This window comes from Malaya genurostris, chromosome 2 (assembly GCF_030247185.1).
Source record: "Malaya genurostris strain Urasoe2022 chromosome 2, Malgen_1.1, whole genome shotgun sequence".
In the NCBI taxonomy this organism is placed as follows: Eukaryota; Metazoa; Arthropoda; class Insecta; order Diptera; family Culicidae; genus Malaya; species Malaya genurostris.
In genome coordinates this window covers 250,701,389-250,724,937 of record NC_080571.1, presented here as the reverse complement: position 1 = coordinate 250,724,937, position 23,549 = coordinate 250,701,389, and the positions used below count along the sequence as shown (strand labels likewise).

Here is a 23,549-nt window from a genome sequence, read left to right as displayed (position 1 = left end):
GGAAGGTTTCACAATAATAATAATAATATATATGCGTAAACGCGGATCCCATATTCGTTGCAGGAACAACAAAAAGCTCAGTAATGTTGATGTTACATTAGCCGTCTGTTACTAATTAACATTTTTTACCAGTGTCATTCCAAACGAGCAAATCGACCGTTCCACGACAAAAGGGCCTAACTGTAAATGACAGTTTCTCTTTGTTTACTTTTTCTTTCACTATTTACCGAACTGATTTTATATATGACGCTTTACTCTTCGAAAAACTTTCAAGGTAAAACTACAAGCTTTCGATTTATATAGGAAACTTTAGATAATTTGCAGTAATGGCTCCGTAATAATCAAGAGAAAGTAAACAAAGAGAGGCTCTCATGTGCAGTTAGGCCCTTTTGTCGTGGGACTATCGAAATGGCCTGTCCAATCATACACTCAAAATAATAATTATGTTATAGTTACGTGAAAAGTTATGTGAATATTTTCCACCCTACTTTTCACGTAGGTTTTAATGGACTGGCATTTAAAAGCTGTTTAATGCATAATCCAGTAAAAGATACGAGTTTCATAGGTAAAATGCAATGTACTGTTCATATCACATTTACCTATCAGTTCATATGAAATTTAGATACCAGAGAATTACTATTTTATGTATTGGTTGAAGCCAAAGGAAGATTTCAGATTTTTATATAAATCTATAAAATGAAAAATACCATGAAAAATAAAACATTTATTTCAGAAAATTAGCATATAATTTAAATGGCTAGAAAAGCAGCTAATAACGTCGTGGTAACTCAAATAGACAAGCCTCCAGAAATCGTTGTTTCTGTCACTGCCATCCAACCGAAGCCGAAGTCGCGATCCGAGAACTCCCACAACACTACCGATGCAGGTTGAAGTCGCATTACATGGTTCCAGTGTCCTTAGCTTCATAACGATTTTGAACTCGTTTTTTCGGTGGACCAATGGCCTGTTTGAAGCATTCGGCAGGAGCGGGCAAACTTCCGGACTCACGCAGGCACTCAGTCCAGTTGAACACATGGAAACTTTCATACTGGAATGGTCCGGTCGATGTAGTAAAAAATTGTAATCAAATAACATTTCTCGCAAATATTTACACTACTTACACTTTGAGGGCCACTGTTCGCCATTTTTAAAATCGAGTTTTTCACACTGGAAATTCACGTAGATTGTTTGACGTTTGGTCAATTCACGTAAACCTTATGTAATGACTCTATTCATTTCCGGGGATGTGCGTATAACATTCATTTTCGTCACGTACAATATTTAATTTGACATTTGAAACCATTTTACGTGAATTTTCAAGTGAATCGAACGTGAATTTTTGTTTGAGTGTATATCTCAAAAAGATGCTAACATTTCGTATGAACTTTTGTATGTTGTTACTTGAACATTTCGGGTTAAATACCGACACTCTCCTTACAGTTATTCTAAGCAGTACAATATTCTGAACCTGAACTAATTTATTCTGTATATTTGGATAAATACAATTGAATAGAAAATATATGACACCTAAGTACTACACGAAAAAGCCTTCGATTGCAAAAAAAACTAAAATTTCATTTATTTGTCTGAATTTGACTGATTAAAATCTGTCACAACTAAGGGATAGTTGTTTTTTGTAAAGTCGTCATATTTTAAATTTATCATCCTTGAACCGAACAATGACAACACACACTAAAAATAGGTAATGGAACCAAAATTTTTAATTTATTTAATTAGATATGGAATCAATCGCAACACATCTTGAATTTATCAACAAAATATGGATGATTCTGCTGAGCAAATGAATTGAAATCGTGTAGTGAAAACACACACTCATTTCTTTAAATATTGTCGAAAACAAAAATAAATTGTTTCTTCTTTATCATTCTGGTATGCGGGCACCTTTTGAACTGAGCGAGAGGCATCTTCTTCAAGATTTGTATACGTACGTCACGACCTGAATATTCACCGATACTTAAGTCAACGAACGTTTTTAACACTTATAACATCTGGCTTAACAGTGTGTTGATAGGGTAGCTGTACCTAAAGTCATTTCATTAGTCGTGAAAACGATTTGTGAGTTTTTTTTTCTATTATCTTGCCTACTATTTTCTAATTGAGCTGAAACTAGTACCAGTATCTGTTTGCACAATAAAAAAAAATGTGATATCGAAGTTAAAAATTCTAATCGAACACACGTTTTCATCTATTCTTAGTAAATAGTCTGTAGTAAATCTTACTTTAAACAAAACCATCAGCAGAATATAAGCACCGTTACCCTTCTACATGTTGATGGTAAGCCTTTAGATGTGAGAACAAGTATCGAAAAACAATATTCAAACTAAAAATAACTAAACCATTTCACGTAGAGTGCGGAAAATCTCGACGATCGTTAAAACACGACGCAAAAAGATCTTTGTTTCAACAAGGTGGCTATGCCTCAGGGTGGATAACACGTCAAGCAGTAGTTCGCTATTGTTTTGATGTTTGAATCGTAACAACTAATCAATACAACTAATATGATTCATTCTGACTTATTATTGACACTAAAATCTTACACATCAACTGCGTGGCTTGTGATTATGAGGGAAAGGGATAAACGACACAATACACAGATCATTACTTGAATTGGCACAAGTTCAAGGCAGTACGCAATCAACTACGAAATTCTTCGCTCCCATTCATATGTATTACTGTATGTAAATATCGGCTGCATAAATACATACTTAATGTGTCTCAGAATGCTGCTAAGACGCAGAGCTGATAGGCACCATTATTGTCTAGTTTTGGCTAAATGTTTGATGACAACGACTTTCGGAAAAAGAACATGTAAACCATCAACAGCTAATCAGGCACGGAAAATATGTTGACACTATTCTAACTTCTAACCATTCCATTCAAGGCTCCGAATTTGATAACTATTTCTCTAAAATTGCAGTGTTACAAGCATTGAATTTAAACACAGTTAAAAAAACTATTAAATTTAATTCAAACTAAAATATTAAAATAATCATGATTAAACTTCTTTCGCTTGTTCATCCACGATCTCTTATAATTTTGTAAACAAAATAACAGAAACCGCAGAGATGATGTATAAAAGATTAGCAGTTGGTTTGATAAATTTGTGTTGACGGTTGTTGAATGGTTGACACTTTTTGCCGCAGTGGAATGTTTTGTTTCCGTCGCACTCGACACTGATACTGATGCCAACCGGCCGATTTTAATGACGACGCTGTGAAGTCGAGGGTGTTAGATTTTCGCCTCCCATGGCTTAAGTTTTTGCTTTCGAGCTCAGTCGGATTTCATCCGCGAAAATGTACACTCTCTGGATAGTGGATGTATTTTCTTAGCTAGTGGAAGAATTAATTATAAATAACAGCAGTAGAAGGAAGCAAAGTGTATCGAGAAGCCTAGTTGATCGAGTCAAGCTTTCGACTGTATACCGACAAAAATAAAACAATCAAACATAAACGTGTTGAGCGAACCGGGAAAAACACTGACGTAGGATTGTGTTGTGGATTTTTGAAAATTGCTTACTCAAGTTGAAACATCCATTACGGAATATTAGCTTTGTTACAAACGCACACGATAAAATTTTAATTTTCTGATTGGTCAATGATGTTCAGTTCTTACGAAACCATTAATATGGCATATGCAGAACAAGTTAAAAGGTATGTGCGATTTTTTTTTCAAAAACAAGCGTTAACCAACAAAGGATTAATTTTGTCAAACCAACCAATTATTAAAGGACAGGTACACACTTGAATTTTCTTGCTGAATTCCGGCAAAAAACGCCTAGTGCTCGGTAATCGTCTCGGCAAAATGTATAATTACTGAGAATCTCGGCAATCCAAAATTTGTTAACTGTCAATTATTGCCGAACTTGTAAGTAGAAATTTTGATGTCAGCTCGGCAAAAGTTATCAGGATGGGATCATGAATTGCCGAGTCATTAGTAATCGAAAGAAAGGATTTTTGTTTTTCACTGTATGAAATAAATATTACAAAAAGTAAGTTTGGTGAAAGGGGTGCTTCATTAATGTTTATTTCAATTCAGCAATCAAAAAAGGTGCAAACACAAAAAAAAACATCACGGCTAAAGACAGCTGTTTCTAGTGCTTATTAATGCTTCTACCTGGAAATAAGCGGATATTTATAAGTATACAGGGTCCGGCACTCGAAGTGTAACCAATTAAAAAGGCCATAAATTCAGTTTGGAAAATTACTTTTACTTAATTCAAAGTACAAAATGTGTAAAAATAATACAAAATTCAGAATCAATTCACTTTTGCTCGATATGACCACCTTTTGCCTTGACTATGGCCTTGAAACGGTCAAAAAACGAATCGCAAGCTGCCCGAATGTGACTTGCAGGTGTATTTTGGCCCACTCGCGGACAATAACTTTTTTCAGCGCCTCGAGACTGGTGTATCTTTTAGTTCGGACTTTGCTCTCCAAAATGGCCCAAAGAGAATAATCCATTGGATTCGCATCTGGTGAATTCGAGAGCCATTGTGTGGACGTGATGAAGTTCGGAACGTTGTTTTTCAGCCATTCTTGGTTCACTCGAGCTTTGTGAGACGGTGCCGAGTCCTGCTGAAACGTCCATGGTCTGCCACCGAAATGTTTGTGTGCCCACGGCTTCAAAGCAACCTCCAGAATACTTTCCCGATAATATGTCGCATTTACCTTGACGCCAGGCTCGAAGGTTTGAAGTTGGTTACACTTCGAGTGCCGGACCCTGTATATGCAAATTAGATAGTTTTTGATTTCACTTATCTTTTCACAAAATATACAAATCTTTTTCCGTTATCCAATTTACATGTTTTCCAGCTCCACGAGCAATGGCGACGTGATGCTTTGAAAAATCGAAAGGAGATATTAGATGACAAGTTTCTCACCGGTAAACGGTTTTGCTGATCTCGGTGTATTTGTTGTTTATTGACACGTTCAGTATAATATTTTGCTAAACTTCAGCAAAAGAACGCGCTTTACGATGTTAATTATCATTTTTTATTTTCTTTGTATTTTCTTATAGTAAAACAATTCAAGAATATTTTGTGAAATTTTCAAGTCTATCGAAACAAATCTCAGCAAGTTATGGGCACAGCTCGACACACAGGCCCAAGATTTCTGCTTCGGGCTCCCTTGAAAAATAAGTTGTTTCCACAGATTTTATAGACAAAAAAACATTAAATGCATTTTTCTCGAAAGCAGGTTTTGAACCCCTCAAACAGAAACGTTGGGGTCTAGAAAAACTTCTTCCCTTACTATGCTTTTTTTTATTTGTTCACTTCTAATTAGTCTTTGATTTTTATGAAACTTTCTCAAAAATACTTCTTCACCGACTTATTTCTCATTATTTTTCCACGAAAAAATTACAAAATGTTGTTCGAATAAGGTTGTTCATCATGCAAAACATTTGAATTTATTTTATTGCTCGATAATTCCGAAAAAAACTAGCAAAAAGGATGATTTTTTCATCATTTAGTTGTTAATAATATGTTTATAATTGATTACGCCGAATCGCGCCGCCTTTGCCGACGATATTTTCAGAAAATGGCGTCACGCCGATTCGCCGCCGCCACTGGTCAAAAGACGCTTTAGCCACCGATGTTGACAATTTTGATCGGCGCACAGGTCTACTAGTGATCAGACGCTTGTTGTTTTGCTTCAAAAGACTGAAACTGACAGTGAAACGACCTCATCGAGGGGTCCTATTCAAATGATACAAAAGAAATCGCAGACTACTTTATCTTGAGTTTATCTTTGGTTTCGCTATCTTTGCGGCACTTTGTTCCTATCTTGTCGCATCGCAATCTTTGTTAATCGTATACTAATGGCGTTTTTCATTGAAAAACACTGGTAGCGTGGATTGCTCTGGTTTTGCACTTTCGAGCAGAAATGGCAATGAAACACCGTCTAAATATTCCATTTATGCTCGAAGATGCAAAACCAGAGCAATCCACGCCACCAGTGTTTCTCAATGAAAAACGGCATAAGTAATGACATTCCAAATTTGTATAAGGAATTCTCCTCATTACTACCCTTACACGTTAATTAAAAATGACATTACTTTTTTAGGGGCCGCTTATAAATTTCAAACTAGTCGAATAAATTTTAATCGATTACTCAACTCATTATTCGATTATTATCTTTGGTTTCTTTCTCTTCTAATAATTACCAAGAGATGTTCACGATTATCACTCATAAAATATAGTGATTTTCACTGTCGGCTAGAAAAGATTGCGATGCGATAAGATAGCGACAAAATGCCGCAAAGATAGCGAAACTGTCATTCGCATCGATTCAACCCCTTCGAGACCACAAGCCAGAAAAAAATATTTTTTAAATTGACCGTTACAACAACTAATTTTTTATTTATTATTAAGAAAACTTCAATCATAATTAATTCATATTGATAATGCGTATGATTACGGCGTGTGCTATTTATTTGACATAATGTACGATTCAGACGATCCGCCTCCTTCCGTCACCGTCACCGAAACGTCAGCTTCCGTCAAAATTAGTTTAATACTTTCTTTACCGGAACGTTCACACGCTCCGTCCGTCAAGACGTTCCGTGACGTTACGTGTGAATGGCTCCATAAGAATGCGTGTAATTAATGTTGACGGTGCCGGTGACTGTGACAAAAGAAGACGGATCGTCTGAATCGTACATAATGATTATTTTGTGCTTAGTATGTTCCCTTTTCATGTATACTTTGTATTAATCGACGCCTTGGTTTTCAAAACCTCGTGCTTTAATCGATTGTGCTATTTGTCTACTCTAAAAAGTTGGTCGTCTTTGACAGATATACATTTGTTGATGCTTTCGATGAACAATGAAATAACAATTGTCGCTAAGGAATTTTACCAGTTGAAAATTCAATTGGCCTCAATCCAACAGCCGATTAATTTTTCTTTTGGCTCTAATGCTAGTTAATTTTAATACAACAGACAGCGAACGGGTTAAAAAAAACTGTCCAATTTGCTGGCAGCGATGCCAGGTGAAATTTTAGGCGTCTGCGTATTAGAAATGGTCATATGCGACCTAAATATTTAGAAGTATGACGAAAAAACCGAACGAAAACCCTACAGTAATAGCAAAAGTCATTAAAATGGACGATTGCTTATAAAAATTTCGAAAATCTGCAAAAAAGTCGGCTTAATTGCAAAGTCTGCTAACAAACGAAATTGCAAATTTACATACCAATCTGCAAACCTGGCATCAGTGGTTCTGACGCTCATTATTTCGCAATCCTGCGACGATTCCGTCGCATTCTATGTCAAGCTGAAAACCACTATAAAACCCAAAACCTTCAACTTCTAAACAGAATTGTAAAATCGAAGAAAAACTTTTTAATTACGTTACAATAACCGAAAGAGAAACTGAACAAAGAGAAACTGCTACTTGCTCATACGGCCATTTGAAAAATCCACCGAGATATTAGTTTCAAATTAATCGATTAAATCTCGATGAATATTAGAATAGGTCCCAAGTGCAAATGACAGATTCTCTTTGTTTACTTACACTTTCAATTATTACGGTATTTTTCTGTATTTTCCAACAATTTCTTAACTACAGATCGAAAGTCGATGGATTCAGTCGTTATTATATGTAAAGATTAGAGATAGGGATAGGGATAGGACTGTAATAATCGGAAGAGAAAGTTAACAAAGAGAAACTCTCATTTGAACTTAGGACCTTTTCTAGTGTTTGTCTCTAAAATATCCCTCTCAGCAGACCGTTCAATTTTGTTGGTCTTTGAGCGTTTGTTGAACGACATATTGCACGAAAAGCTGCCCTTACACGAGACAATATTATTGTCAATACAAGGAGTATTGACAATACTTTTGATCGTGTAGTGGAAACTTCATTGGATTGACGAAAATATTGTCAAAAAATCAAAACTGCTTCTACAATTCTACAATGCTTCTCAATTCTACAATACTTTCTCTCCACAGAGGAAACAGTTAAATATGTACAATGACCTTTTCTCTCAATGTTTCATTATTCAGTTGCAATATTTAAAGCTCCCACTTGATTTTTTCGAAAAACGCGGACTCAAGTTACCAAGCCAATTGGATTGACGGTATTGACAATACTTTGGATTGATAATAATATTGTCACGTGTAAGGGCCGCTAAATATTCGTTCAATTTGCTGGAACGGTTTGTTGTTGTTTTTTCTCTTGCAAAAGTAGTGTGAAAATTAAGTGTTACCTTTACATAGAAAGAAAAATTGTTATTCTACGTAAAGTAGAAGTATTGTGCAGGTATGTAGTGTTAGTTTAAACAAATAAGTGGAAAAAACTTCAGAAATTCTGCAGTAAAGCGGCCCTTACACGAGACAATATTATTGTCAATACAAGGAGTATTGACAATACTTTTGATCGTGTAATGGAAACTTCATAGGATTGACGAAAATATTGTCAAAAAATCAAAACTGCTCATCAATCCGACAATACTTTCTCTCCAGAGAAGAAACTGTCAAATATGTGCAATGTACTCTTCTCTCAATGTTTCAATGTTCAGTTGCAATATTTGAAGCTTCAAACGCTTAATTTGTTCGAAAAAATGCGGACTCAAGTTACCAAGTCAATTGGATTAACGGTATTGACAATACTTTGGATTGACAATAATATTGTCACGTGTAAGGGCTGCTTAAAACTAGTCCAACGGGGCTCCAACTCCTCATGTTAAAAATGGCTCAACAATGTTTGTTTCAAAATCGACAAACGAAGGTCCCGTGTTGGCCTCCCGTTGAACGAATGATCGGACTTTCATGGGACCAATGATCCAACGCATTGGACAAATGAAGGACCACCGTTGAACGTTTTTTTTTAAGTGAGATTACTTGATTACCCACTTGTACGCGGCGGGCAGATTTCCCCTCAGACGGCTGGCTATGTCTGCCAGCCATTTTTGCCGGAATTCTGCCAGAATTCCGACAAAAGTCTGGCAACAATGCAACAACCGTTTCGCTTAGCGGTTATTAACGGTTCTTTTCTGTCGGATTATTGCCATACCAGATTGGCCGAACCGTTCTGAATCGGTTCTACATTTTAAGCGTCTTGGTTTTTAATTTTTCAATAAAAGTTGAATATGAAAGGCAATAAGTTATTGCCCTTCATTTATACTAATCATGGAAAATGTTATTGCCAATAACATTGTTTTCTCACTACCAAACACACCCATATTTCAATCTCATTTACCTTGTCGCAAGATTCGTTTTTTGTACGTACATGCGGGATTGACGAATATCGAATGAAGTCGAATAAAAAAAAGAAAAAAGAAAGAGGAGGGAAATAAACAAGACACGGCGAGATAATGACGCAATTTCGCCTGGACAATTTTGACAGAAGTCGGAATGCAGCCAGCCTTCTGGCGGTTGCCAGAATTTCTCACAAGCGGGTATCTGGCTTATTAATCGATTATTCGATTAGTCGATCGATTTTACGTTACGGCATCCCTATTTACGTATTTTCTTTCTATTAAAGATTTCATCATCTCGTTCCGGAAATCCTTGTGAATTTTGAATTCTGTAATCGTACACTTCTATACACAATGTCTTTTCTATTAGAAAATAACATGTGCCGACTCTGCCTCGACAAATCCGATAATCTGCAAAGTTTATTTCAGTTTCTGGATGACTCAACAAAAACGGTATTGGATGAAATTCAAGATTGCATCGGATTTCGACCTACGATCGCGCCTGGCCTTCCATGTGAAATTTGTGTATTCTGCAAGGAGCAGCTTTTAAAATTCTCCAAATTTCGTAAGATCTGTGCCTCCTCAGACGCACTTTTGCGGAAAGAATGCCCAAACTTATTCGAAGACGCTGAGCTTGCGTCATCATTTTCATTAATTGCGTGTCATAAGAATGAATCAAACGATTCAACGTTAATGTTGGGTCAGCTCATCAAACAGGAACCGTCACTATCGCTAAGAGCGGATAGACAGGAAAGTTTGGATCTTTTCGAAGAAGTTCTCGGTGATTCGGTAAATGATTACAAGGTAGAAGAATTTTCTACCACCCTATCACGGCAATCCACTTCAGTCGTTAGCGACCTTGGTGTGGTTGGACGGAACAACGCCAGTGTGACTGATTCCGCCAGCGAACACAACCCCACATCCAGTTGCGTAGAACTGAACGAGCCGAGTCAGGCGTGCGATCTCAATTATGAAGGACCAGGAGATACCAGAGACACAGCCTCCGTTAGTAGTGTTAAAATTCCTCGCAAATCCAGTTGTCTGGAAATAGCGGAGGATGATGTTCTAGAAATTAAAACCACAATTAAAATAAAGCGAAAGAGAACTTCTGAGCGCGATATAACCGAAGAAGCGACATGTAAACGTCATCTCGAAAACGATGGAGAAAGGTTATTTACTATCAATGCGAGGAGAAATTAGCAAAAGTCCTGTAGAAGGATGCATTGATACAATTTTATTTTTTTTTTCTTGATTGGAATATTAATTTCGCTGAATGACCAGATCGGTATTGGAAACAGGGTGAAATAAAATAACTCAAATAATTATAATTAGTTTGTTCAAATTTGTTAATGACGTTTTTTATCTTTCTTTTTCAGTGAGCCAAGTATTAGTAGTAGTAATCGTGCCTGCAAACGTACGATTTCGTCCTCCTCGTCCTCCTCCGCTTCGTCGGCCGGCTTCGACTCCTTCTGTGTTTCTTTGGCTGTAGGACCGCTGTGGTGGTCCTGATGTCCCAACAATCAGAACCAATCACGATAGGGCGTCTCCCTTAAAAGGTAAGGTTAACAACATTTCGCACTGTCGAACAATTTTCGTCATCCGATTGCGTTCATTACTTTGCAGAATTCAATCGCAAAACATCAATCGATTCGACCACCACCGCTTCTTCTGAATACACTGATCTTGATTGCACCGAATCAACCGTGGACTTCATGAACCAACATGAAGCTGCCGTCATCCAGGAGGTTCTAACGCAACCAACACCAACCCAAATTACTTTGAAACTTTATGTAACAGCGCAGAAACATAGCACTTGGGAGACGGTGAGTTTGATGCATGGCTTGAATTTAAGTGGCTAGTGGAACTTATGAACTTTGAGGTGCATTTAGCGTGCGTCTCAGAAAGTTTATGAGATTCGTCATCTGCTTCACATGCTTATGATTTTTACTATAGTGTACTGCTTTTATATATAGATCTTCAATCCTTTGGACAACATGCTATACGTGAACCTTCCTTCAGCCATGTCGCACGAAGCCTCGAAGCACTCGTTCATTTCACTTCTGGAGTTTGCCGAAGAAAAACTCGAATGCGATGGAGTTGTGCTGTGCATACGCAAGGATCGCCTCGATCGTCCCAATCTGGTGCGTACGTTTTCATTTGTCGGGTTTCAGTTGGTCAGCCCCAAGTCTCCGTTGACTCCACCACACATTGAAGAGCAACAAATGAATGAATATCTCTTTATGGTTTACAACATCGAGGAGTAGAATACAACTATAGAACCATTATTCAGAACAAGCCGAGTGGGTGCGTTTCTAACAAAATTAAATCTCCGGTATCGTCATTTGATTGTCATCCATCAACAGCCATTTAGAAGTCGAGAAATTACTTATCTCTGCCCTCACTTCTGCAAAACAAATGTTCAATACCATTAGAGAAAGGACTCGTAGTGCCTGCTGAGCTTCGTCTAGTGGCAAGCCGTTGCATCCCAAATCCGCATGCTCGACGGGTCCGTTTTGATAAAACCGCATTTTTTATAACGGAAAATAATGACCGCATAGACATCAGCATCATATAAAGTTGAAAACATCTTTTCGAAAAATAATACAATACCTAACTAACAGTATGTACTAACGTATAAGAGTAAAACATAATAACCCTAATTATCATGGTCGAACACATGCGATTTGTAATTGTTTTAAGTGAAATGCTTCTACCATTAATGAAAAAATTAAAAAAACAATCAAAAAAAAATTTAAAAAATTAAAAATCTTTTTATAATTGTTTTCTACAGAAAAGACCCAAAAAAATGTACAAAATTATTAAATATCAAGGCCTATTACATTGATTTAGTTAAGTGAAAAATGATATACTATAACATGTTAAAGCAGGAACGCATAGATTCGTGAACAATGAGTGATGTCAAACATAATGCATCTGCGAGAATGTAATTGATGCAGGTATGGAAACACTTAAGATGAAACACAATCCCACAACAAATCGCGTGGAGTAACCCCGTTTATCATTTATTAACTGTAATTCTTTAATTTTGTACTGTAAATTTCAAACATAAGAAGAAACTAGCAACGTGGCATAGTAATTGAGTGTTATGTTCAGTAAGCTTGTCGGTTTTCCCGAATTTATTTAACATATTTAGAATGGGATTAGATTTTTTGATAATATTTTTATTTGGGAAATGGTCGACAATGAAAGAAGAGTTTGAATTCACTATGGATACAAGTTGTGTTTATTAAATAGTCTTATTTTATCACTTTTTGTAACTATCCCACACAAAAAAGTAAAAGGTTCGTTATTTTATTGCGCCAATGTCACTCCTGGAGTGAAACCACGACCCAGGTTGGCAAGGTTTCGACGAGTCAGAGAACATTTACTAACATAGCGTAGTAACGATAAATGTGCATACTTTTACGTATTCTATTAAAACCCATTTATCAGTGTTTATTCAAATTACTAGAAGAAATAAAGAATTTACCTTTTTAATTTCGTTCACGGATCTTAATAACGTAATTTTTATTTTCGAAGCACTCCTTTGCAAACAATCTGGCTTGAATTCGGTAGCAGCGAAGTTTTCGCATGGCATCCTCGACTAGATTGATCCATTTTGTTCGCTTCGCTACTCCTCTTGTGCCACTCGGATCATTGTCTAGGACCATTTCTTCGATATTCTAGAAGCGTACCCGATCCTTTGTAACAGCTACACCTATGCCGTTTGAACGAAGGTTGGTCCTCTCAACAGCTGATGTAATTCCACGTTGAGATCTCCACCGGAGGTGAAATCAAAACTTTTTGACTTTGACATTGTATGTAGTATTGATGCCAAGTCCGATTCGTCTGGTCTTAGTTTTTAATCCGCCGTTCGTTTTCTCCATCTTCTCAAAGTTGTGTGCTATAATGTCAATATCATCAATGAAATCCGTTCGTGCTCGCATCTCACACGACGCAGTCGAAAATCATTTGCGGTCGCAAATCATATATGGTCGAAACAACAGAAACAAAGACAATACAGTACAGTGAACAATAGAGTGTACGGAATGGTCAAATACGATTTAACAAATCCGGAATCTTGGCCTACAAGACCAAATTCAATTTGTATAGATTTCAAGCGTTGCAAAGTTAGACCAGCAGCAAATGAAGTTGAAATCTTACTTAAAAAACGAATGCATCTAGACGCTAATAAAGTAAGTGAGATTCAATTCAACAAGGCGTCTTACTGTGTGTACATTATGTTTAAACGTGAAAGCGATGCAATTGCATTCGCTTCGGTTAACAACGATGTGCACAGTGTGGAGTGTGATAACATTACATACAAAATCCCTGTGCACATGGTGGACAATGCCATAGAAGTACGCGTGCATGACCTCCCCCCGCAGGTCACCGATCAGTACGTTCGGGAGAATATGTCGCGGTAAGGTGAAATCCTTTTCATCGAAAGGGAAGTATGGCGGAATTTTTTCCCCGATATCCGGAATGGCGTGCGAGTGGTACGTATGCATCTACGTAAGGCAATTCCATCTTACATCATTTGTGGTCAAGGTGGGACACATCCGTGTAAAACGTTGATTACCTATGAAAATCAGCTGGTTACATGCCAGTTTTGTGAACAACCTGCACACTACGATAAACCTTGCACCGAAACTGCGAAAAGGATATCTTCAACCAAAGACAAGGTCAACCGTTCAACAATGGAAACTAGTGAGCGCAGTACTCCTGTTTCACCATCAAACCAACCAGCAACTGCAACCAATGTACAACAAGGCGCATCTACAGCAACAACGAGATCCACTTAAAAAAATGTATTATTTAAAAAATCGGCTAATTCGGCCACGTAAAGCTTGTACGCAAATAGGCCTGAATAAAAATACCTTTTAAATAAAAAAAATACTACCTGAACGCAATATTGAATAGAAAATACGAACAGCCATTATCCCCATTACACGGAAAATGCACGACTTTCACCAATTATGAACGAAGTCTGTCTGATATTGCATCCCGAATTCGTTCGTAATCATGGTAATTATGAAATTTAAATCATGTTCAGCTAAAATTCATATTCATAATAAGTCTACTGGAACTAATAGCACAGAGAACAGACATGTTTGCAAATAATAAAGGCGACAATAAGGCTGTGAACCATTTCGCGGTTAATTTTAACTTTTTTTTATCTGACACTTGAGTGGTTATTTTGTGTCGAGTAGTTGAATTTAACCTAAACAATTTAACTAAAACTGCCGTGCATGTCAAAGTTTGGCGGACGGAAAGTTATTTGGGTTTATTTTCCACTGGAAATAATTTCAACTATAGAATAAATATTAGAATTTTCATTGCAAAATTTTTGCAGTGTCGGAAAATAAACATCGATCTGTCAAAAATAACCACTCGAGTGTCAGATTTCAACCAAAAGTTAAAATTAACCGCGAAATGGTTCACAGACTAAATCGACCTCAGATCTTCTCCAATTGATAGTTTAACTACTCGACACAGAATAACCACTCAAGTGTCAGATTTTAACTAAAAGTTAAAATTAACGGCGAAATGGTTCACAGCCTTACGGTCTGAAGACAGAGGGCCACGTGTTGAGTTTTAAATCGATTCCCAATTCCCTTTGCGCATCGTATCAATTCAATTTCCTCAATTCCCTTTGCGCATCGTATTTCTCTTGTACTCTTTCGTATATGAGCAAACTGTACCGGGTTGCCAGCATACATTTTATTATTTTGATGAGAAGTTTTATCACATTAATCTATCGTATGGGTTGGACATTACATGGATTCCAATGAACAATGAAAAAATATTCAACTTTCACAAAAATTGAATGTCTGTGTGTTTGGCAGCCTTGTCGAGCCAATTTTATTTCTCTCTCCTTTTTCAGAATGCTATCAGAAAACCGAAGCGAAAAAAAAGGTAGATGCATTGAAACTGACTTTGTTTCACAGAAAAATACAAGACTTTATTTATATCGCGATAACATATATGTTTTTATGTACTAATCGCATCTAAACTAAATTATCTAGACTTTGTCACGGTAGATTTATGATACAAGCCTTCAAAGCCGAGATATTCGATGAATAAGTAGAGGTATGCATTGCCGAGCGTTCCAATTTTCAGCAGTTCTTAAGTCAGAAAAAATACAACACAACCGCTAAACTCAATGAATCATTCTGAAAATTTTACAAAATATTCTCAACTAAATTTCGAAGACATTGTCAGGTGGGTTTTTCTATATTCTGCACCGTTTCCAAGAAAATTTAATTTGAAACAGGAAAATAGCAAAAAACCTACCACTTTACGGTACTGGTATAAATTTTTTAACACACTTACCCTATATTTCCGGATCTGGAAGTTGAATTCGGATGAAATTCATGCTCTGAACCATCTCGCTATTAATTTTACCTTTTGGTTGAAATCTGACACTTGAGTGGTTATATTTTGTCGAGTAGTTGACTTTCTTAAATTTGACTGAAACTGCGGCCCATTTCAAAGTGGACGACTGAAAAGCTATTTGAGTTTATTTTGCACTGGAAATAATTTTAACTAGAGAATTGATATTAGAATTTTCTTTGAAAGATTTTTTTCAGTGACGGAAAATAACCGTCGATCTGTCAAAAATAACCATGCTTTCAAGCAGGGTTATTTTTGACAATACAAAATAACCGCTCGAATGTCAGATTTCAACCAAAAAGTTAAAATTAACCGCGAAATAGTTCACAGCCTTAAAAATTTTTTACGGGGTTTCGCCCTTTTCAGTGATGGTATAAATTTTTTAACACACCCTATATTTCCGGACCACCGGAAATTTTCTCCGAAATGTTTCGTCAGAAAATAACTGCGTAGTGCCAGAATCAGGAATCAGAACAAATTGGCTCAAATGGCACGTTCCCCTTGATATTTGAAGATTTGTGCCTTGCAGTTGTCTAGCCGAATTTCGACAAAAGCTAACACATATTTCGAAATTTAGTCAAACGTATTTACTGATTTTGAAATAATTGTGAATTACCGATGAGTTCAGCCAAAGATTTTACCAAATCTCGGCAAAAAGATGCACTTTGCCAAAAAATCAGTAAATCTACTAAACGAATCTCGTTGCCGATCTGTCTCGGCATTTCATTTCATCAACACACTTAAATTTTTTAACTGAGTCTCGGCAAAAAAATGCCGAGATTCGCACAGCCATCATCTCGGCAAAAATAAAATTACTGAGCGTCTCGGCCAGCGCTGCCAACTATACCGATTTCTCGGTATTTATACCGATTTTTGGACTCGATACAGGAATACAGATATGCTCTCTCAAAATACCGATATTTCAATTTTCATACAGATAAATACCGATTTTCAGTTTTTGTGTTGGATTCCATAGAGGTAAACCAGGTCGAGCGACCTTTTTTTTTTTTTTGGTCGCAAAATCAGTTTTCGCACTAAATTGATGTTTGATTTTTCGAGAAAGATATTGTACAGATAGTTTTTTTCGCCAAATACAGATTTTTGGAAAAAACAGTTGACAGCACTGGTCTCGGCACCCTAAAATTTGACAAACGTCAAATATTGCCGAAATCGTCAGCATAAGATTTACTGTTTGCTCAGTGAAACGTTCACTGAATATTCGGCAATCCAATAAAACGAAAAAATGAAAAAAATAAATTACCGAATCATCAGTAATTAAAAATCTAGTCAATTAATTTTGTTTGTAATTTCTCAACATTATAAACACGCCATTCAGGATCAAAAATTCATTTTATTAACACTTAAAGGAGGCTTACAAATTTGTTGCCAGTTGTGCTGAAAGCCTCTACCTGAAAACATGTAGCATAAAAAAAAGCGGCGTTTCCAGATGCGACCACCTTGAGTCGAGCTGGAAATATGAAAATAAAAATATATATTGATTTTTGGCTTACAAAAATGTTCAATATTTAATGATGCATATACGGTATTGTTACTTACTTTGATCTATTGCATTATTCCATGCATGGGGTTATTTTTTCGCTTATCCTCCAAAGTTTTGTCTCGAGGACGCTTTGAGCCCCGTGTTGGGTGCTTTTCCCTTATAATCGCGAGTGCTCTGATAAAGTCGCTTTTTATAAAGCGAAACATGTCACTATATTTATTCAATATTTTTACTTGTAAGTGGTTCCACGCTTCTTCGAAGATTATCCATTTTTTCACTCGAGAATTTCATCAGAAAATAATCGCACAATGCGTAGCGAAAATGTAACGTGGCAATAAATGACAGCTGTCGTGCTGAATCTCGGCAACAGCTAGCGCATATTCCGAAATCTCGGCAAACGTCTCTGCTGATGTCGGCATATCTGTTGTTTACTGATAAATTCAGCAAGCAATTATGCCAAATTTCGGCAAAGTGAAGTATTTTACCGAAATATCAGTGAATGCATTTAACGAAGTTCAGAAACATGCGTATTGATTACTGAGCAATCAGCAAATTTACGTGTTGCTGATCAGTTTCGGCATTTTATTATGCCGAGCTCAAGAAATGGTTTTAAGTGTGAAGCTCGAGAATTGGAAAGAAGCTCGAACCGTCCTATTAAATAAGCAATCGTTATACCGTGGTTGCATTGACCATAAACTCTTCTAAAGCAGCTCAGAACGGTGCCGGATCCTAAGTGGAAATTGTTTGGGTACACACTTAAAACAGATTCTCGAGCTCGGTATATTGAAATGCCAAATTAATTAAAACATTATTTAAATTAATTATTGAAAGCATCGTTCTTCATCTGAATGCGGAAAACAATTACCGCCTACTTTGGGACTTAGTGCCTTAAAACATATTCGGATGTCAAAGAAACAATCGTTGAAACTAACATCAGTACATCAGTAATATATTTGTTAGCGTACAGAATATTCAATAATCGATTTCTTCGTTACAAATGAATAACTTAGAATGACACTGTTTTTTAAGCGCAAACGAAACAATCCTAAAGAATCCCGAACGATGGAACCGATTACATCTTGTTCCAATCACTGGCGAGATGAAGGTCAGCGTCAACCGGATTCGTATTTAGTAATCATCGCCACGTGAAACGACTTCCTTGCAGGTTGGACGTAGCATGATCGTATGTTCATACTGTGCGGTGTAGCATCCTTTCACGTCACACAGCGGTGGATAAGCTTCGACTACGCCCTTGTCACAGAGATCCTTGAGTGCCATTTGATATTTGCTGGCACCAGCTCGATCAAGCCATCGTTTACAGAATGCTAACGTTCCAAAGTTTTTGTTGATCAATCCCATCAGCTGTTTTGAGGACTGCAGCCGTAGTGGCACAAATGGTGCGTCGAAATTTTTCATATAATGGGAGCAGTCCATATCATCATGAACCATTCCGCGTCCGGTCGAACCGAACGTTTCAATGGCATAGAACTCGTTTTCTTCCATACGGGTCGTCTCACCTCCCTTCACAATCGGCACGGTCTTTCCGGAGTGGATGCGATAGGGACTAATTGAATGACCATTTAAATTGCGAATACTTTTCACCTGATAAGTTTTACCATCCAATTCGACCTCATATGATTCCATTACTTCTTGGATAGCGGCACCGATGTCGCATAACCTAACAATAATAGTGATAAAAATATATTTTTTTTAAACAGACATTTCGGTGGCTTACCTCACGTCGATTCCAGCTTCTCGAATTCCAGTGTTGGTGGCATCTTTAACGGCTTCCAGCAACTTGTCATATTTCGGGTTGAAGGAAAGTGTAAAAGCACAATCGATGATTCGTCCTTTTATGTGAGTGCCGAAATCAATTTTGGTCACATCGTCAAATTCCAACACTGTTGGATCGCCTGCATTCGGAGTGTAGTGAGCAGCACAGTGATTCCTTGAACAACCGGTCGGAAAAGCGAGCCCCGCTTCTAAACCTTTCTCGCCAATTAACCTCCTAGCAGTACTCTCTAACTCTTCACAAATTTCAATCATTGTCATTCCAGGTTTAATCCATTTTTGCATGTACTGTCGAGTCTGTCTATGGGCCTCAGCAGCTTGTCTCAGTTCATTGTAGATATCCAAATGCATTCGATCCAGAGCTCGCTTTTCCTCACTTGTGAAGCGATCTTTGGCTGTGGTGGCATCAGGATATTGCATTATTTCTCCCTCAGGAAATTCCGAATTCTTGAATTGTTCAGCAATCGGCACTGAAGGCGCCACCAATTTTCCACTGTCAACTCCTTTCTTCTTGTTACGCTTCTTTTTTTTCTTCTTCGAAGCATCTGAACCACCTTCCTCCTCTTCGTCTTCATCTTCTGCTACGACAAATTCCGCTTGCTGTTTTTTAAGTTTTTCCGCTTCCTTAGCAGCAATTTTTAATGCTTTTTCAGCCGCCTCTTTCTCAGCAAGAGCTTCTCTTAGAGCTGCGGCTTCGGCTTTTTCTGCCGCTGCAAAATTAGAAAATCATTTTTAGATACACGAATACGGGTGTCATAGAAAATAACACGCAAGTTTTCAGACATGTACCCTAAGAACCACATGCTTATTGCACTAAACGAAATGGGCAACCGGAGTAGCAAATTACTCATTGCACACGAAACCAGGAAGTCAACAAAATTAATGCGCATAATGATCGATTACTCACCAGATTTTTTCGGCCTTTTCGGTTTCTTTTTCTTTTTCCTATCATCTGGAGCATTTCCGTCTACATTTTCATCGCCAACTTCGTCCTTCTCATCATCATTGGCAAAATTTTCTTTTGTTTCCACGGGTTTCGTTTCAACAGCAGCCATTTTCACAGTAAACCAGAACTAACCCCAATTTGTATTCACTTGCAGAGATGCCAGGTAAAAAATTCAAATATCTTCAAGCAGGGTTGTAAAGGTCTGTAAACTCGAAAAAAAAAAGTTTGCGGGCTATTGTTCTCTATAAACAGTTATACACGGAGATGGTTTAGTGAGCAAAAACTCGATGGCAATTTTAAAAGCCTGTAAATTTGATAAATGCCTGTAAAAATATGATTTTCAGAAGTCAGCAACAAAACCATGTCTGCAGTTTATTCTAGAAATCTGCAAAACTTTCAGGAAAATCTGACAAACTGGTATCTCTGTTCATTCAATGACGAGGCTTGACGTTTCTTCATCAGCTAACAGAGATGCCATTTATACAGATTTATCAGCATATTATATTTATACACTAGAATACATGTTTATCATTATTAATGATGACTAAGGCTGTGAACCATTTCGCGGTTAATTTTAACTTTTGGTTAAAATCTGACACTTGAGTGGTTATATTGTGTCGAGCAGTTAAATTTAACTAAAACTGCGGCCCATTTCAAAAATTTGCAGACGGAGAGTTATTTGAGGTGTATTTTCCACTGGCAATAATTTCAACTATAGAATTAATATTAGAATTTTCATTGCAAGATTTTTTTCAGTGTCAGAAAATAACCATCGATCTGTCAAAAATAACCATGCTCTCGAGCAGGATTATTCTTGACAACATCAATATAACCACTCGAGTGTCAGAATGCAACCAAAAGTTAAAATTAACCACGAAATGGTTCACAGTCTAACTAATGATATTTCAAATTGGCATAGAAAACTCGTCATTACTGCACCATACACGTTCATTAAAATGAATATGGTAGTAATGACACTTTTAATGATCGTGTAAGGTCCAATATCTGTATTATACATACGAGCATACAGATCAAATAAAAAATACAGAATTTGTACAGTTTTCCTGAAAGTGTAATACAGATTTATACAGATTTCACAAAAAGTAGTAAAGAAAAAAATTACCATTCATCTTAGCTATCTTTTAGTGTACTCAGGCAAAAAATATATGGAATTTCATCATGATATCGTATGGTTTTCAGACACAAGAATATCGTATGCGAATCATAAGACCGAAATTACGAAAATTAAAATTCCAACAAAAAGCCTTATGAAATTCATACAAAACTTTTAGGAACATTGTGAGAAATTTCAAAAGTTGTTCGTATGAAAACTGTAATAGCCTTATGAAATTCATACAAAACTTTTAGGAACATTGTGAGAAATTTCTAAGTTTCAAAAGTTGTTCGTATGAAAACTATAATAGTGATAGATGAGATGCATACTGAAAAGTTTTAGTGATTTTTGATGCATCATAAGATTGAGTAGTACTCATTTTGCCTGAGTGTAATTGATTGCTATTACGAGATACAAGTTTAACAATCAACGGACAAATCACAAATTAAAGTGAAAATCTTTGTTCAAATATTTGATGATCAACACAGAAATACATTCATATTATAACTTTAAACTAATTTGAACTGATATTCAAGAAAGTCATAGCATCACGAAACATTGTCAGATTGAGAATATTATGGTCACCTGACTTGAGGTTGCATGATAGACGTTGGCATTCCATGTCAACTTATGAAGTTAACATTTTCAAACTAGATTAGAAAGTACATAGAATTGAATTTCAATTTTTGTTGAAAAATATTTCAATAAAATTTCGTCGTATATTCTCGTGAAATACGAAGATATGAAGAATGAATAGTCATTGAATCTCTCATTTAATAACCATATAATCTGTTGGAATAACTTTTAACATCATTTTATAGCAGAAATTTCATTTTATTAGTGAATACAGATAAATACAGATTTTTCAGCTAAGCCTTGATATTACATTTCTGTAGTAGAATTTGACCTTATGTTTCAACAGACTTCGCAGCCGATTCAAAGTGTACAGAACCAGTGCATGGCTGGTGCTACGATTCTACTGACACTCCGAATCCTTCCAGGTCGGGGCTCGAACGTACGACAACTGGTTTGTAAGACCAGCGACCTATGCATTGAACCGCCAACCCGGGTTTTTTTTACACGTCAACACAAATTTTTTTTAAAAAAATCTCACATCTCTGCCAGCTACAAATGTCATTTAAGCTGTTTTTCAAAGCAGGGTGAATCTAACATTGACAGAAAATGGAAAAAACGTCGATGAATGTTTCGATTCTGGTTTCAATTCTTGTTTAGAAATTATCATATATTATAAGATCAATTTTTATTCTTCAATGAATTGTTGGTTTATCGTCAAAAGGTATGCAATTTGGTCTACTTTCTTCTATATACACTGAATAAATCAACACAAAGAGTTTTGCTCTTTTTCGATTTGTTTACTTCTATGCTCCCTGTATGAATTGTTTTGCTTTCTGTGTGAATTGTTGAAGTTAATCGTGAAATTGGCTGGTTTCAGTGGCTAAGATAAATTTGAGGGTAATTATATCGTCTCATTTACTATTTACTAGTTTGGAAACCATCTAAAATAACGAAAAAAAAAAACAGTTTCTCTCTTCCTTTCAAGCAATTGAAATATCGGCCGGTTTTTGGCATGGAACAAGAAGGGCGAAACTTACGTAAACAAAAGGATTGAGAATTTCGTCCTTCATTGTTCTTTGTATTACTAAAATTGAGACTTTTGTTGAATTCGAAATTTTAGGAAAAATTGTACAACTTGGATTGTTTCCCGAATCTCGGCCAAACTTTGCCGAGATTTTAACAGCCGAGTGCTAGGCAAACATTAAAACAACTGAGATTGCATTTACCGAGATTGTCGGTTTGGGTTATCGGTGTCCATGCATGCGAGTTATTACCGAGATTTTAAGCAATTAATTAAAATGAAATTTTAATTTCTACATTATGTTGGCGGTAGAACTAATAGCACAGACTAACAGACAGGACACTCAAATTAGATTCTTCAATCATTTCAACGGTCATTTCGAATATTCCTTTATTTGGGACAGTACTCACATGTGTCATGATGGCGCCACCACAGACTAACAGACATGACAGTATGAGTAAATTCTTATAAAAAATAATTTTTCGTGGTTCACTAGTTCCACCTATATTGTACTGCGCGAACTATTTACTATCGGTACACCCCTTATGTTACGTAAAAGTTTTTTTACTAGTTGGTTCCCCCTCGTTTGTCAACACCGATCAGCTGCTTGCAGGGATGCCTGATTTCATCAAAATATTTGAAAATGAATCGTCACAATTAATTATTGGATTACGTTGATAATATATTTAACTTTTTCGCGATGTTGGAAGGTAACCATTTATTTGACTCAACGTTGTTCATCTAGACTATTTTTTATTGTGTCGGTAGTTTTCACCAGAAATTAAGTGGCGGCAGACCAGAAGCAAGTAAATATTGTAACAAAACGGGTTCGATTTTGTCTTGCGTTGGAGGATGAGAAATAGGCACAATTATGTATATAGTTTTGGCCATATGTATTAAATCTGTATCCTGCATGAAATTCGCATGGACGTATACAAATCAATACATTACAGGTAATTCTGTATGAATGGCAACTCTGTTGGTAAATGA

At 36.6% G+C, this 23,549-nt stretch overlaps 3 protein-coding genes across 3 annotated transcripts in view; 2 read left to right on the top strand and 1 right to left on the bottom strand.

The window, feature by feature from the left end:
* The window catches only part of LOC131429421 (uncharacterized protein K02A2.6-like), a 38,655-nt gene extending 27,928 nt beyond the window's left edge, over positions 1–10,727 (top strand). Inside the window, exon 2 of the mRNA XM_058593523.1 lies at positions 10,591–10,727. The gene's annotated coding sequence lies outside the window, so the exon portion shown is untranslated. The remainder of the gene's footprint in view (positions 1–10,590) is intronic.
* Positions 9,908–12,734, top strand: LOC131429176 (ornithine decarboxylase antizyme). The gene is given in 5 exon segments (XM_058593224.1): positions 9,908–10,383; positions 10,591–10,720; positions 10,722–10,770; positions 10,838–11,037; positions 11,188–12,734. Coding segments are annotated over 5 exon segments (1,146 nt in total). The 3' UTR covers positions 11,479–12,734.
* A 5,298-nt stretch (positions 12,735–18,032) lies between these two features.
* Positions 18,033–19,997, bottom strand: LOC131429422 (methionine aminopeptidase 2). Its single transcript, XM_058593528.1, has 3 exons — positions 19,810–19,997; positions 18,847–19,612; positions 18,033–18,789 (listed from the first exon to the last, which is right to left on the bottom strand). The coding sequence occupies exons 1-3, from the start codon at positions 19,955–19,957 to the stop codon at positions 18,240–18,242; spliced, it is 1,464 nt and encodes a 487-aa protein (XP_058449511.1). The 5' UTR covers positions 19,958–19,997; the 3' UTR covers positions 18,033–18,239.
* Between the last annotated feature and the right edge of the window lie 3,552 nt (positions 19,998–23,549).

Excerpts from the sequence above, each read along its gene's own strand:
- LOC131429422 (XM_058593528.1), bottom strand. The coding sequence starts at position 19,957 with ATGGCTGCTGTTGAAACGAAACCCGTGGAAACAAAAGAAAATTTTGCC. Across the intron at positions 19,613-19,809 it reads GAAAAGGCCGAAAAAATCTG|CGGCAGAAAAAGCCGAAGCC; the intron begins GTGAGTAATCGA and ends CTAATTTTGCAG. Across the intron at positions 18,790-18,846 it reads GAAGCTGGAATCGACGTGAG|GTTATGCGACATCGGTGCCG; the intron begins GTAAGCCACCGA and ends TATTATTGTTAG.